Source organism: Molothrus aeneus, chromosome 1 (assembly GCF_037042795.1).
Source record: "Molothrus aeneus isolate 106 chromosome 1, BPBGC_Maene_1.0, whole genome shotgun sequence".
NCBI classification, from domain to species: Eukaryota; Metazoa; Chordata; class Aves; order Passeriformes; family Icteridae; genus Molothrus; species Molothrus aeneus.
This window is the reverse complement of record NC_089646.1, coordinates 30,478,255-30,495,182: the sequence shown is the minus strand read 5'-3', so window position 1 is coordinate 30,495,182 and position 16,928 is coordinate 30,478,255. Positions and strand designations below refer to the sequence as shown.

General features: G+C 37.1%; 1 protein-coding gene across 1 annotated transcript in view; it reads right to left on the bottom strand.

Moving 5' to 3' along the window:
• The window catches only part of HDAC9 (histone deacetylase 9), a 457,531-nt gene that overhangs the window by 421,833 nt on the left and 18,770 nt on the right, over positions 1-16,928 (bottom strand). Inside the window, exon 2 of the mRNA XM_066554161.1 lies at positions 1,028-1,138. Coding sequence (XP_066410258.1) covers positions 1,028-1,046 — 19 coding nt within the window. The 5' untranslated portion in view covers positions 1,047-1,138. The remainder of the gene's footprint in view (positions 1-1,027; positions 1,139-16,928) is intronic.

Here is a 16,928-nt window from a genome sequence, read left to right as displayed (position 1 = left end):
GATAAATATGTGCCTTTCTGCTGAATGCCCTGTTGTGCTCTGTATGGATAATTCACTGCATGCACCAAACTGCACTGTAAGAGAAAGAGGCCAAGTGTGAAACTGAGCTATATTTGACTCCATTTGATATAAAAGCTGTTGCCAGTTTTTAATACTACAATCAACAATTCTCAAAAAATGCTCACTGAATTAAATTTCTATGCAATTGGGTATATACAGATAAATACAGCTCACAAAGTATTACAGTGTTTTCCCTGATGCTTTTATAGGCTGTTCGCGCAAACCAAAGCAGTCATAAAATAAGCCACCTGTAAAGGGTTATTTTACCAACAGTGCTAGGAATAGATACTTCAAGTGTGGGTGAACAAAGTGTGAACCATATGGGACGTTGCAGAGATTTGAATTGGGGACTCTCACTCCTCAAAAGAACTGAAGTCAAGGCATGTTCCATATGCAGCATTCTGTTTTCGTGGAAGTTTAAACAGCTACTGATAGTTTGCTTTCTATCAAGTGAACCTGCAGTTCAGTGACTCATTTTGCAGGCATTGGATAAAGTAAGTTCAGAGACCATTGTTAATTACACATATTTAAAGGAGGAAGCACTGCAAAGAATGCCTATCATGGGTAAAAATTACTTTGGAGCTAAACAGAAAAATAACAGGATACCATTTGAAGCCTTTCTTTAAAAGAAGCATCTGTGCAAAGGCAGAAAATGAATTAATGCCTAATTACATATATTAAGAACTAAAATGTTACAGAATGCCTATTCATGTCAGATCATGACTAATCAGTTTCTTAAGAAAAACAAAAAAAAATATTTTAAATGGATTATCCTGGCTTTGAAATTCAGCCATGATAAGGTACCCCCAAAATTGCCTTTTCTGCCTATTCTGCCATTGTCCTCTTTTATAAGAAGCATTGCATATCAGTCATTTGCCAAACTCACTTCATCAACACAAAGGATTATATATTTCCTAAGAAGGCACAGTTTTATGCAGAAGTGAGGTATAAATGTAAACAAACTGACCTGGTGTTGTGGAGCTCATTGTTCTTAATGGAATGGTATCTTGTTAAAGTGTAAAGTAAACTGTGGCAGAAGTTGTCCAAATTTTGAGATTCTTCTGGAAGTGAGGTGAATCTGAGTAAAATAAAGAAGGAAAAAACACCTTTGAGTATTTGTTGACAATAAAATATTTTTAAGATAATATAATTATGTCAAACACACTTAAACAGAAGAACACGAAATTTCTCACCCCAAAGCGTACTTTTTTGCTCCAAATTCAAGCATTGATGACCACTGAAAACAAGACTAAAATTCAGAAATCCTAAAGCTTCAGAGTAGATCAACTAGAAATTTGCATTACAACCCATATACAGTCATATAGGATCACCAGAAAGTAAAGGATGAACTGTGTCCTTCCACAAATATCTGGACTGCATCCTTATATATAAGAAGTAGCCAATTCTCGGTTTTACTGCAGTCAGCATCGAAACATGAATGTGCAGAAACCGATCTGCATTCAAAAGTCTTTGAGGAATAGCTACTACTTCCTAAAGCTCCAGTGTTTGAACAGCTCGTGAATAGAGCTTGTTGAAATAATTAGCACAGCTGAAGGGATCTCCCATGACAAGCTAATGACATCTCTGACACCACAAAGAGAGCTGCTAATGGCATGGGCTGCTCAAGAGGAGGGCAAGGAGGGTTTTGAAATTTGACTGAAACCCTTTCACAGTCCTGTGGCATTCTCAGTTCAATACAGAAGCAGAGGCAAAAATGTTCCTCTAATACTTCCATCCACTAAAAGTTTAAAGCTATAGAGAAGCTTTCAGGGAACTAAAATATATTTTCATTCAAGCATGATATAAACAGCATAATGAGAGAGAAGGTTGTAGTGCATTACGACTGTGACTATTCTATTCAACCACTGCTCCTGAAGTATCTAAGTAGTCAAAGATATTCTTAGTGCTGAATATTTTAGCAGCTTTTGTCACTTTTTTTAAACTACCAACTGCACATTTAGTTTCAAGCTGAGCTCAGCCAAATTCAAGATAGTAAATTACATTTTAACCAAGTATAATCATTTAAGTTTAGCATCATTATCATTCAAGAAAGGAAAATCACACATTTAGGTAACTAACTTCTGCTTTTATGCCCCTTAAAGCAAGCTGGACATAAACTGCTCAAATAAGCATGATATTTGGACACTACCAGCACTCCAGCAGGCAGCACCTGTAAAACCAAAATTCATTATACTTTATGAAAATCCTACTTTCCTTTGCTTGCCTCATGCAGCAAAATAATTCAAATATCAGATGGAACCACTATAAAATGAACAGACTCTACCGTGAAGCCCTATCCAAAAGAGTATTTGGGCAGATCCTTACTTTGGATAAGTAAGGATCCACTGCAGCAGGCATATAGCTGCAAGATTTATCAATAAAAGTACAACCAATACACAATTCAAGAGTTCTAAGTTTCTATTTAATTTCACTGATCTCATTATTATCTTAGCAGCTACGCAGATCATGAAAAAATATTTTCCAGTGAATCCAACATACATTCATCCAGTATCCAGATGCAGCTGGGATGATGTGGTTTCTCTCAGAAAATAGAAAATGGATATTGATGCATGACTGTGGGCTTTACTTGAGTGAATTTTCAGCATACATTTAAGGTAAACCTAGTTTTTTTGAGAATTAGGAACATTCTGGGCATTAGGATTTGACAATATTCTAATACTTGAAATTCACTTATAATCCCCATAAATGAAACTATAATTTTGTGTAAGTTTGCTTTTGTAGACCTCCCATCTAAGCAAACATTTGAAGCTCATATGAGATCAGAGAACACATTGTCAGTTCCAACTGCACTCACAAATGGGTAAGCTTTCTCCTCACAAAAAAAAGTCTTTACTTTTTTTTTCACTCAATAAAGATAATGTCTAGTAATTGGGATAGTTGTGTGTGTGAGACAGAGAGATCAATAGATACAACTGGCATGTTCTGTCAGTGCAAATATTCCATCTGAGTGACAATCTGTACCCAAAACAGTGCTCCCACCAACCCTGTCTTGGGTTTTGGATACCTGCTGTGGTGAAACTAGAAACAAGCTACTTCCTAGTTCTTCCTTGCTCTTCTGGAGCAAGGAACATTTACCCTTGGAGAAGAATTAGGTAAGGGAAGATTTAAACAAGCTGGCCATACATGATTCATGTGACCTGAGGGGATGGATGCTCCCACAAGTCCTCAGGGACCCAGACAGCATCACTGCAAAGCCACTCCCAGAACAGCTTTGAAAGGCAGGTTCAAATAGATTGTAAGAAAGCAAATATCTCTCCTGTCTTCAGGAAGGACAAGGAGAATGCAGAGAACCAAAGGCCAGTCCACCTCTACTCAATGTTCTGGAAGGTGATGGGCCAAATAATCCCGGAAACAATTTCCAAGCATATGAAGGGCGCAAAGGTGGTGGTAAATAGGCAGCCTTTATTCATGACGAAAAATCATGCTTGGCCCACATGATGGTTTTCTACAATTAAAAAGTTAGAAAATAGATGGGAGGAGAGCTGAGAATGTTGTTTATCTTGAATAAAGAAAAGCTTTCAGCACTGTTCCCCAGAACACCCTCACAAACTGTGAAAGACAGGAAAGTGGATAGCAAGGTGGCTGAAAACAGACTGTGCTGCCAAGCTCTAAGGGTTGTGATCTGCAGGCCAAAGTCCAGCTGGAGGCCAGTGCCTTCAATGGAGCCCCCAGGGGTCAACACTGGTGCCAGTCTTGCTTTTCATTAAGGACCTGGCTCATGGTACAGAGCATAACCTCAGCAATTCCACAGACAATTCAGAATTGGAAGGAGTGGTTGACAGAGCAGATGGTTCTGCTGTCATTCAGAAGGACTTCAAGGGGCTAGAGAAATTGGATCTACTGAATGTGTGTGCCAAGGCTGGGGTGGGTGGCAGGGAGCAAAGGGAGAAACAGAAAAAGCCCCAAGATCAGAGGAAAAGGAGGTGCTTTATTGCAGAGTAGCTAGGTAAAAAGCAGCAAAGACAGACCAAGACTGTTCTCAGTGACCCCCAGAGACAGAAGAAGAGGCAATGTACGCATACTGAAATATGGGCAATTCCATTTAAACATTAGAAGGTACTTTTCCCTGTTTTTGAGGCCAAACACCTAAGAAATAGGCTTCCCAGTAAGTTTGGGTTCCCATCCTTGGAGATTGTACACAGTCTTTGGGCAACTTGCTATAGCTAAACTAGTCTAGAAGAGCGGTGTGGACTAGGTCCCTCCTCCACAGGTCTGGAGATACTCTTGTTATTACATGATTTTTTCCTTTCCAGGATCACCAAAGACAGCATCAGCATTGAATATTCAATGCAGTTAAAGCTAGTGAGAATAATTCCAGTATAAGAAAGTGTTCTGCTGGGATTCCCACAAAAAGATTTCTGTTAAGGAATTTTGTAAATTCAACTGTACTGGTAGTCTTATTTAATGAGGTGACAATTGGCATCCTTCCTGATACTCTATTTCCATATATGTCATGTAAATGCAAAGCTTTCACTAAGCTGAATGTTGTTGTTCAGGTTCAGTTTTAACAACTCCTTGTAAATATGATACAAGGCTCACATTTCAAAGCTCCCATTTAGAACACGAAAAATTTCGTATCACCATGTACAGAATTATATTCACAACAGACATTCTCATTCAAATATACTTTTACTGATAAGCTGACATTTCTTCATGTCTTTTCTTTTTCTGAAGGAATGTCATAGTGCAAATTAGACAGCATGAACTACAGTGCTACATATTTTTTAATGATAGCTCTGAAAATTAAAAAAACACAGCTTAGGCTATTGTGCTTTAAAATTTCATGAGGGAGTGTTTGCTCATTGGGAGATGAATTCATGCTCCATCTCAACCCACAAAAAACAGCCCACAATTCCTGATAGGTCAGACCCTGAAGATACTAAGCTCAGGTACAGCAAGGGGCTTCAGGATTTAGGACAGACTAAGTGCGCTTCCTAAGGCACTACACTTTAACATTTCAACACTAATATTCTAAGGGTTTGATTTTGGTTTGTTTTACTACATTTTAACTGAAAAATAATTCATCCTTTACTCATTATCAGCTGGAATTCTAGTCTACAGCATAATATACAGCATATTAATTTCTACCTTCATGCATATCACTGGAGGTGATGCTACACATTAGCAACTTGTATTTGCTCATCCAGGAACCATAAACCTTCCCCTTTTTCTTCAAAGGAAATTCAACAGCTCATATGCTTCAACAACTGATGCACCTTTGAAATGCCTACAAAAGAAGAGTGCAAGATGGAATGTAGGTTTTCCTGCCCACCAGCCACCACAAACTGTATGTTTCTCATGACTACATTGTAGGTACAGTATTTTCTAACACAAATAAGCTTTTCAAGTTAACACTATGCCTTTAAACTGTCATCTCTCACTATGCTGTCCCAAGACTATATTCACTGACTACATTTTTTCTATCTTGTGCCTATACTTCAGAATTCTTCTGGGAATTGAGTTCCTGAGATAGGATGCAATGAATACAAATTAACAGAATTGAGATGAAAAATATATGTGTACTTCTATTTTCCCCATGCCCAAGATGAATTTTTCATGAGAACTTCTGAAATGAATGCAGAGTTTTCTTAACTACATCCTGGAGGTATCTTCCAGATCTTTCTCTTCCAGGAGGATTTTTTACCTAAAATACCTCTATTTGCAAAAGGGTATAGAAAATCATTATGAAAGATTTTGTGAATAAAAATATAGAATTATATGCTTCATTAAATTCTGAACATGACAGGTCAGTACCCTTAATAATACACTTAGTTGTTTCTCTGCTGCATATATTGTTTCAAAATAGCTTTCAGTTACTTAGAAACAAAATTGGTTTTGGAATTGAGATTAAAATGCTGGAGGCCATTAAGTCAAGTGCTCAAGTGTCAGAAGTGCTCAAGTGTCAGAAGAAAGAAATATTCACTTCTCACACTTAACAACTCATGTGTTAAAAACCAAACATGTAAAACAGCTGTAAGAACTAGTACAAATTCTGTTGTCCAATGAACAGTTCAGCAAAAAGGTCAATTAAAAGAAATATGAAATCTTAAAAATAAAACAAAAAACAAAAGAATAATACTTGTTCTCTCTAGAATATGAACAGCATGATGCTTAAAAAAATACATCTTTCATTTCGAAAGATATTTTCAAGAAGAAAATTGTTGATAGGTATTCTTACAGTATCTAAAGAAAATTGCATTAAAAAGACATCAAGCTATAGATCTTAGAAAAAATAATAATAAATCCACTACAACATAATCACTGGAAGACAAATCACAATGAACTTTTACTGAAGTGATTTGCACCCATGTAAGCCAAACCCAGAATGCCAAATCAAACCCTTCTAGCCTCGTATCAAACTTCTAAATTTGATTAGGAAGCAGACTGGCATATGGAAAAGGTGGTAAGGTGTTAAGGAAAGGTGTGAATTCCAAGGCAAAGTACTTAAAGACCTCAGTTCTAAAAGCAAATGGCTGTTATAACTGGTTTTAAAATGTACAATAAGTGGAAGCTAAAGCAAGACCAGGACATTAGCAGCACATGCAATTATGCAGTGATCTTCATATGCAAACACAGTGCAGATTTACTTGCAGTAAAAAGACCAAAGCCCCGTCCAATAGACATTGGGGTATAGAACTGCTTTCAGTGGGAATTCAGTGGTTTCACAGCAAAGCATTCAGAATCCAGAGCTCAGTGCAGGATTAAGTATTTTACCATGAGGAATTCAGGCATCTTATTCTTAATTAGGTATCTACTCAAAGACTTTTTAAGTCTGTAAGAATTTTGCAGTACATACCTTTGAAGGTAATGTATTAAAGAACTACTCCAGCAGCAAGTACTGGAATTTCATACTCTTCATATTTCCCCAACAAAGTAATTTTTTATGTGCCTAACAGAAAAGTACATCTTACAGAATCTGTAAAGATTTCTCAACTATACATCTAACATTCAAATATTTATTTCAACCAATAAGTCAAATCACTATGTTTTAGCAATTACTCATATGCAATATTAAGCAGTGTTAGACCTCACACATGCTGTGAGCACATGGCTCACACAGTTGTTAGAGCCTCAAACTTCCATCCAGTAAAACAAATCCTCCTTCCTGAAACTCTTTAAAGCAAGCAATAAAGCCATACAGCTATTTCAACAGCCTCTTTTACATTCACTGCCTACTACAGAGATGAAGCAAATAAGTTTTCTAAAAAGCAAGATGAGATGATGTCTTCCACCAAAAACGAATCCAAGGCCTCAATCAACAGGATTAAATAATGTGCTACTAAGCTGCTGGCAGGACTTTTGCTATGCCAGATACAACAAATTGGCACAAGTTTCTGCTCTGTTTCCCAGTGAAATCAGTTAGAAATACAATATAGCTTAAAAAAAAAGAGCCAAATAACCTTTTTTCTTTCAGCCTCAATCAGGATTTGGAACTAGTTCACCACAGAAATACTGCAGAAATACGTCTGTTGCAGCTTAAGTTGTCCTGCCTTCGTCTTCCATGCCAGTCCCTTCTCTGAGTTATAAAGAGTGCACATCCAGATGTGCCTTCCCAAAGTAGAGCTGATACACAAGATTTGGCCTGTATCAAGTACAACCAGGCAGTAGCAAATACCACAGCAGGTGAGGGACTGGCCTATATGATGCTTTCATAGCAGGAAAGGAAAATATGAGACAGGTCTATTTAGGTACACATTTTGTTTTTTTTTTAATTATGCCAGATTTCAGTCAGTACTGATAATAAAAACTTCTTATAGGGAAAAACCAAACATAAAATTCAGAGTTCACTGAAGCACATAAGGAGAGAAACGAAACCCTTTTTAATTGGAACAGGTTGTCCAGATGTCGTCCCCATTCTTGGAGATATATTAAAAACCCAAAAGAAAATGGCCTTGGCCAGTCTACTGTAGCTGACTTTCCTTTGTTCATCTGAGTGAATTAGAAAAATCTCTAGAGACACTTTCCAGCCTCAGCCATTCTGCCACAGGGCACTGAAGAACACACAAGACACACAAAGAACAATCCTTGTAGGTCATATGAAAATGGGTACAGTCCTCTCTCCTCATGCAAGACTGTGGAGAAACTTCCACCAGATGAATACAACTGGAAGAAAGAATCTTTTAAAACTTCTGAAAAAGCTGGACAAAGAGAGCCACAACAAGAAATTACAGAGTCCAGATTACTTTGAAGGAAATCACAAATTCTAAGTTTCTTTTATTTTGACTCTCTTACTCATCACTATCAAAACTAATTATACCAGCTTCTGGTAAGAAACCATCAGGCAACTCATGCATTCAATTTAGAAATGCTTTCCAAATTCTAAAATTTGCCTTTGAAAAAATTTAAGTGAACTTCTGCGGTGAACAAAGGCAAAGTTAAGTGACAGCTGGAGTACAGACTTACAGGAACACTGTGAGCTCTGCACTATAGAGCTATACTGTGCATAACTCAGGGAGGCCACACTTCAGTCATCAGTAGTATATTATCAATCATCATCAATAACTTAGTCACTGGTAATTAAAACAAAAAAGAAATTAAAAAACCCCACTCTTTCAAGTAATGTGAAAAGAACCCTGCTGTGTATACTCTTACCCATCTCTGCCTGCTGTGTGTCTAAGAACATCCATTTCTCTAAAAATGCTTGAGATAAAGTGTAATTTTAACCCATGAAAACTATTAACAATGTGTTATAGTAGAGGGAAGGAGAGAAGGTGGACTGTTTATGTCTGCATACACATGGAATCATTTTAAAAAATGCTACAAAACATTTTTAATAAATAGCTGTACACAAGAACAAAAAACAAGTAGGTAAACATGACATTAGAATATGAGTTTAGGTAAACTCCCACGAGTTTAGGTAAACTAGCATCAGTGCACTAAAACTACAAACTTGTTCTTTCAAAGGAACAAGAAGTAGACCATGAACAGAACACTTCTGAAACCCTTTGAGTCCATAATATGCAGTTCACAGTACTTCACCTTTGGTTTATGTTTGCCTTTCTACCAGATGAAAACTAACTTTCTCTCAACTGCTCCCCCTTCTTTTTTTCTTAAACTAAATTGTATTTCAGCTGTTACTGACCTAGTTGCACAGTGTAGGAACTGACATATAGCCATCCATAAAAAGCTAGAGGAAACAACACAATTTCCTCCTATTCCTTTTTTTTACTCTATCATGAAGGGTGTTATAACAACTAGTTTTGAATTTCATCTGAGCTGCACAGCACCTGAATATTTACCACAGCCGGACTCTGTTACTAGAGCCTATCAGAACATCAAAGCTTCCTTCATACACAAAACCACTTTTGCATTTCTGCAACATTGTACTAGTTTAGAATAACTGAACAGTTCTCATGCAAATAAGAATTATCAGCCTTGAAGAGACTGCTTATCTAGAAGGGAAAGTCTCCAAAGGCAGTTCCAGAGGCTTGGCCTGTGAGTTCAATGGTTCTCCGAAGGAATCAGTCTTGCTTTCCTTTCCAGCTCTTAAAGAAAACTTGAGAGTATGTGATGGTTAAGTTAAAAGGAAAAAATATAATTAAATTTTACACGTATAAACTTCCTCTGACATTGTAAAAATTTAATTTAGAATCCCCAAAAATTTACTTTCAGTAACATTGTTTAAATTTGATATATTTTTTCTGAATTTACAACAAAAGGACATACTCTCCCTCACTGAAATCTTCCTTAGTATGCAATGATTAATCATTTTGATGTGATCAAAAACACTTGGGAATAGCATCACTGCTTTGAAAAAGGCTAGAATGTAGTTATAACAAACTACCCTTGAAAACCCCATATTCTTGTTAGATTGTATGCTTATACATAGATATTAGCATGGATAATCATATTCAAGAGCACCTGATTTGCAAACAGTTCATATTTTTAGAGCACAGTATGTCTCTGTAGGCTTTGCTTTGACACTTGGTTTGGATAAATCCAGACAAACCTCAAGGTGAATCATCATAATCTTCTGCTGCTCTCCAGCCCTTCCACACAGGCTGCAAAACTCTTTGGTTTCCTCTGAACCACTATTGCTACTTCCATGAAATTAGAACCTAGATGTCCCATCCAGGATTCAAAACATTTAATAAGACATTCAATGCTTTGTTATTTAACTGACTTCTAAAAGTTATCAAAACTTTTTTGAAATGTCAAATATGGAACAGCATGCCTCAAGGGCCTTGAATTAGTAAATTTCTATGGACTTCAAAAAACAGGTCTCAAACATGACCTTCTCATGTGTACCATTTTCTCCTCTAAAGAAAGAGTACTCAGTCTCAGATGCATTACTTAGTGACACAGGTATAATCAAAAAGCTGTAGAAGTGTTACATCATTTACAGGTAAGTAATTGCGCTCTTCTATACACATAAGTATTTCTGATTTTGGCAAAGTCTTAGTTGCTTATGATATGAGGCATCATTTTAGGAAAAAAAGTATTTTTAAATGGTTTCTGAAGTTTATCACTTATTCATCTTAAAATATTAATCTGAGAAACAAATATTTGAAGAAACAAAGTAGAGAACTTCAAACCTGCAGGCATATTTAGATTATTTGTAATTCTGACCTGTATATGATGGACGATTTTCCACAAAACCAAATATTACACAGGAGTAAAGACACGGAAAACACAAACTCACAACAACTTAACTTTAGGCCAGGAGTCCCTCATAGGGGACCAGCATACAAAGAAACAGACACATCTACACAACAGGTAAAGCACAAGCCAGGAATCATGACAATCACTGACAGGAATTAGTCAGCTACTTCCGTTGAGAACCCATGTGAGAACATCATCATGTGTTTATGTAGCACTTAAAGGATTTCCTCCTGCAAAGACCTTGCAAACAGGACAGAGAGGGAAACAGGGTGTAGTGCAGGCACCAAGCACAATGATGAGTGGAGATCAACATATTTAAAATTTTTACAAATGCATAAAGTCACCTTAATAAGAATTGACAAGAAGAAGGTTTAAAGGCATACAGAAGCTGTCAACAAGCCTAGAAGGAAGTAGAAGCAACATCTCCATGTAAATTTTTCATAGTTGTGATTCATTATATGAGATGATTGATGTCCAATGTTATTTCATGCATTAAAAGTAACTGAGATGAGTCAAAATTTTCCATTTAAATCTATGACAGAAAAGTGGGTTTATCTGCTTAGCAGTAAAATGATTTTTGTCTTTATAAACATCAAGATTCCTTAAGCTTCTGTTGCTAAACAGCCAAGTAGTTCTCTGCTCATTGAAGAAAAAGCTTCAGTCAAATTTTCCTCAGGAAAAGAATATAGATGGGCAAAGAACATATAAGCTGAATTATTTTATGAAAACTTACCCACAAGAAAAATTACTTTTTGCTGCCATTGAAATTTATCAAAGATTTGACAAGTTTTTTTACACTAGCTTCTAGATACATTAGGCTTCAATTTTGTCTTTCCAGTTCTAAAGATCTATTATCACAAAGTCGTTAATTGTTGAAATTTGCTGTGTTTGATAAGTAACAAATGTTGTAAAGCTTGTGTTACAAGAAAATAAACCTTTCACTGCAGCTGATGCTTTGAAGAACATGTACACTGAATGTACTTTGACAATAGATTTCTTTACCATAGAGCCTTACTTGTTTTCACAAGAGAAGGATTAATTCTAAACTGACATGTTTTAAGAGTATGATTCAGCAGAGACCAAATGATACATGGAAATTTGATTGATACTTTGGCATTTTCAGCAGTGGAATACAAACCAAGCAAACAGACTCCCTGTATCAGGCAGTTAAATTGGATCACAGGTTGAAGACCGAAAAATTATTTTCATGCTCAATTTGTTTTCTGTGATTTCACCAATGTCACTGGAAAAAAGTAGTAGTATAGTACATCTTTCCAACTGGAACTTGTCAGCAATGCAAGAGACTTCTTAATGCACCTGGGTGATCAACTCAACTCATAAATCAGAACTTTTGAGAAGATTCTGACCTCTACTGCAAGTGTGTATTGTCATTTATTAGTAGCAGTAGGACAGAATAATGGGAAAAGTTAATGACATCCATTTGCCTCGGTTGCAGGAGGAAGGGGTGATGCCGGTCACCGGTGAGCTCCGATCCCCTTTTCCCTCGTCAGGAGCAGCCACTCCCTGGCTCAGCCGCCGGCAGGCAGAGGGTTGTGGTTCGGCCACACGCTCAGGTCCCGGACCGACAGAAGCAGCCGATAGGTGTGGACCCACGTCGATGGATTGAGGCAAAGGAAAGAAGGAAGGAGCCCTTGCTTGCATCTCCCAACTGTCTTTATTCCTCCCCGAGAAGGGAGCGGCACAGGGGCCACAGCGTCGCAGCTCACAGGGGAGACAGAGGCAAAAGGGCGCGAAACAGAAAAATGGCAACTTTTAAAGAGGGGCTGTCCCCCGTGAGGAGACAGCCTGACAACAAATCAAGGGCTAGATAGGAGAGTATGAGGGGATATATGTAAACATAAAACCAGTAGGGAAGGGGAAGGGAAGAGTGCATACCTCTTGGAATTCAGGACATCACTCTGGTTGTCCTGAATGGCTTGAACCCCTGCCAGGGGGCTCAGAGACCTTGGCACAGAGGCCAAGACACCTGTGACTTTGATTATGACCCATGGAAAAAATTACCAACCTTACATGAGGATCTGCAAACCACGAAAGTCTAAGTAGAATAATAGTAAATTTGTCATGGGGTGAAAAATAGATTTCTAATGCATCTTGGGGTCACTCTGACCCCTACAAGTCCCGAGACACACCAATGAGTGAAGGGAAATATCACAAATGACAAACAGAAGCTTTGAGATAAATGGGTGTAGCAAATAATGACAGACAAGCTGCAGGGGCAGGGTTCGGAGGACGGACAGGGAAGGATCTGCAAATACCTGGACTGCCATGGGGAAAAGCTGGAAAACAGGTGGTAAGCAACTTGAGGGAGACACTATTAGGAAAACTGAACAGGGGTGAATAGGAAGTCACCTTTACAATATTTTAAACAATTTCTTAAACAAATAAACTTCAAAACCCCACTGCCACACTCATGGAAAGTAAGTCTTGTGCAGGAGTGGGGAAAAAGTTCAACACAACCCACATTCTGACCAAGCTCTTGTCCACTCTTGCTCAGTGTCTGAGGGCTGAGCAAATAAATTAAGACTCAACACACATAAAATCAACCATCTGTGGTTTTGTCCCCATCAGATATATGGATATACATATACTTGCAATGCTTTTTAATGCAAAATTTTTTGTACCTACACTTAATTACAAGGAAGCTTACACCTTTGTAAATACCAGGCATAAATAGCACTATCAGTCAAAAAAAAATTGAAATTTACACCTAAAACAAGCTACAGGTAACTCTTCAAATTTAGTAAAATGAATGTTGAATCTGTGCACTTTTTCATCTAGCTACATCCATATAAAAAATAATGGACTTCTAATCAACTGACTCAGTTTCCCTTCTTGGTAGGATTACAACTGTGAAAAGTACTCATGCACAATCAAATCAGTTTCATCTGGGTAGGCTTCTTCTTTCAACACTCAAATTCACTTTTGAATCACAGATTTCAAGACCTCAAGAAAAATCACCTCAAGATAAAATCACCAAGTTTCTTGACTACTTGGAGGAGGAAAAAAAAGATAAAAAACCCAAGAAAATACACATAAACAGCAAAACAAAAAACCCAAAACAATTTCTATGCCCATACAAAAAAAGCTGCACTTGCTTCCGGTGAAAACAAAAGCACAACAAGCAAAACCAGGGCTAAGAATGACTCAATGCTTTTTCATCAACCCTGACTGGATGAAAACAGTTAGAATTAAAACTTGATGGTTTTGGCAAACACTTGCAACTGCCATCACAAATGCATAAAACATATAAAGATGTTGCTTAAATACATTAAAAGCTTGGTTATTTTCTCCCTATTCTTTAAACATCAGCATTCTGAATATCCATGGAAGAGGTCGCATTTGTGAACAGCCAGGAAAGAGATCTGAGGGTCCCAGTTGATAGCAAGTTGGACAATAGATAAATCAATAGTATATCCTGGAAGCCAAAAGGTTCCTGGAGAGCATCAAACATAGCATCAACAGCTGGTTGAGGAATGTGACTGTCCCACTCTGCTCTGCACTCTGTGCTGGTTTAAGTACCTCAATACAAGAAAGACATCAAGGTATTAGAATGTGTCTAGAGGAGGGGACCGAGATGGTGAAAGGCCTCGAGAGCAAGACTTTGTAAGAGTCTTTGTAAGAGCAGCTGAGGTCACTTGGTTTGTTCAGCTTGGAGAAGATGCAGATGTCAACAAGTCAAACAGAATCACAGAATTCATTTCATGCTTCAATGAGACAATTTCTCTTGCTGCTACCTCTAAAATAGGTAAAAGAATAGCAAAAGCTATTTGTTTTACACATAAAAATGAATATTCATCCTTGTCTTATCAAAGAATTTACATAGCACTAAGTCTGTGACTTATTCAAATTTATCATGTTAATCACAAACTCTAGATAATGCAGTGTTTTTAATTACTGCTGCATAAAATTAAGAGGCAAAAAGAATTTGAAACTGAAAAACAAATATGTCATCCTTAAAATTTTCAGGTTGCAGAAGCAATTCTAAGTCCAACCATCACTTGTCAAACTAATATAAATAAAACTAATGTCAAACAAAATAGGACATTTCCTAAGTCTTTGGGATTCAAAGGAAAGGGCACAGATGGTTTAGCAAAGGCAGGGAGGCAGGAAGGGATACAATAAATGGGGGAAGTGGAACAGTGGAACAGAACTGGGCTTCTAGAACATGGCTGGGGTAAGGAATGTGAAAGGCAATTTTTCTATACTTTCTATGTAACTTTGAGCAAGAGGGATCTTCCAGCAGTAAGGGGAAAAAAACCCCACAACTTCAACCAAAGGAAAAAACCCCACCAAAACAGGAGTTATAGATTGTCATTCCAAGTATAAATATTAGTACATTCTAAACATACTGAAATTAAGAGAAAAGTACATGTACAGATCTTGTGAGTACACCAGAAATTCAGTATAGAATTTAACAGTCCACTTTTAGGAAAACTCAAGTTTTAAATTGAGAGAAATACAACTTCCACTCTTTTTTCTGTACAAAAATCACACATGTATCCAAATGAACTTTCACCGCCCATTCAAGCAAAAGTCACTTGGGTAACCCTAATTCCATAGTAAAAGAGACATTAATGAAAGCAGCCCTATATTTTTTTTCCCCAAAAAAAAAAAAAAAAAAAAAAAAAAAAAAAAAAAAAGCTTAAGAGAATATAATTAAAATTATATTGTTACATTTGGATTTGCTGCCAAATTCTTTTAGCAAGTAAGTCCAGATATACAAACAGGAAAAGTTATTTTTACTGGCAGAGTCCCAACAACCTGTCCACAGTCCTCGACTGCTCATACAGCTGCATATTTCCTACTGCAGACCCCTCACTGCAGATACCTAATTCATTTTTTTTGTTATAACACCAACCATACTGAAAATTCAACTAGAAACAATTTCAACACAAGCTGCATCATTAGGCTTGAGGACATTATGCATGCCATACCACAGACCGGTAAATAAACATCACATTGAAATATTTTCCAGCATAACCAAGGGGTTTTTTACTTAGCATAAAGATACAATTATCATTTTTATTTTATTCTTACACTTAGCATGGTAATTAAATTTCTCTTGACTTTCGGATACATGAACATCCTCATGGTTAGATTTGTCTATGCAAAGTAAAACGGAACACAAAATTTGAAAGAAAACAAAATAGAAAAAAAATTCTACCGTGCCAAGTAAAAAATGCCTAACCTAATTAGTTACTAGATAATTAAAACTATTTATTTAATAAAGACAGACAAATAAAGGCACAGACATTCACAATAAGAAAGCTCTCTGTTCAACTATGCTTTATTGGCAATATAAAATTTGAGCTTAAAGCAAGTAAATACAGAACAATTCCACTGTACCACAGCTGGAAGAAGCTACTTTCCTTATGAACATAAAAATCCCTAACCATAAACTTGTGGCTAAAATAGCCTGTATAAAACCGGATGAGGTTTCCCAAAAAATGAGTGCAGTCACGTCACCTCCTTTCAAAACCCACTCAAATTTTGCCTGAGCCAAATCTCAGGTCATTTCAGGCTCCAAAAACAGCAAACAGGCAAATGTAGCTTTATTTTTAAGGATCTCTAGACTAGCAAAACATTGAGTAAGACTAGGAAGCAATATCCAGCATTGGTGACTGAGGATTTTTCTGATTATTATGTCAGTTATGAGAAAATGAGTGATGTAGTGAAGCTGCAACCAAAATAATAATGAAAAGTTACCTTCTGCTTGCCTACAGAGAGACAATTATTGAGCATTCACCTATTTTAGCACTAGTTCACAACCTGACTTTCCAGTAAATGAAGAATAGGTTTCACAGAATTGATATCACATACAAGTAAATTAACATAAACCTTACTGTAGACCTACAGTACATATAAGGGAGACTTACAAGAGTAATCAGAAAAGCTTTTTACCAAGACATGTAGTGACAAGACATGGGCAATGGTTTGAAACTGAAAGAGGGTAGGCTGGACATAAGTAAGAAATTCTTTATGATGAGGGTAATGAGGTGCTGGAAAAGGTTGTCCAAGGGGGTTGTGGATACCCCATCATTAAATTCAGGCTGGATGGGGCATTGAGAAACCTGATCTTGTGAAAGACATCCCTACCCATGTCACAGGTGTTGGAACCAGATGATCTTCAAGATCCACTTCCAATCCAAACCATTCAATGATTTCAAGCTCACATTTACATACATTTTTGAGTATGCCAAAACAAAAAAAAAGTTGATGCTTCC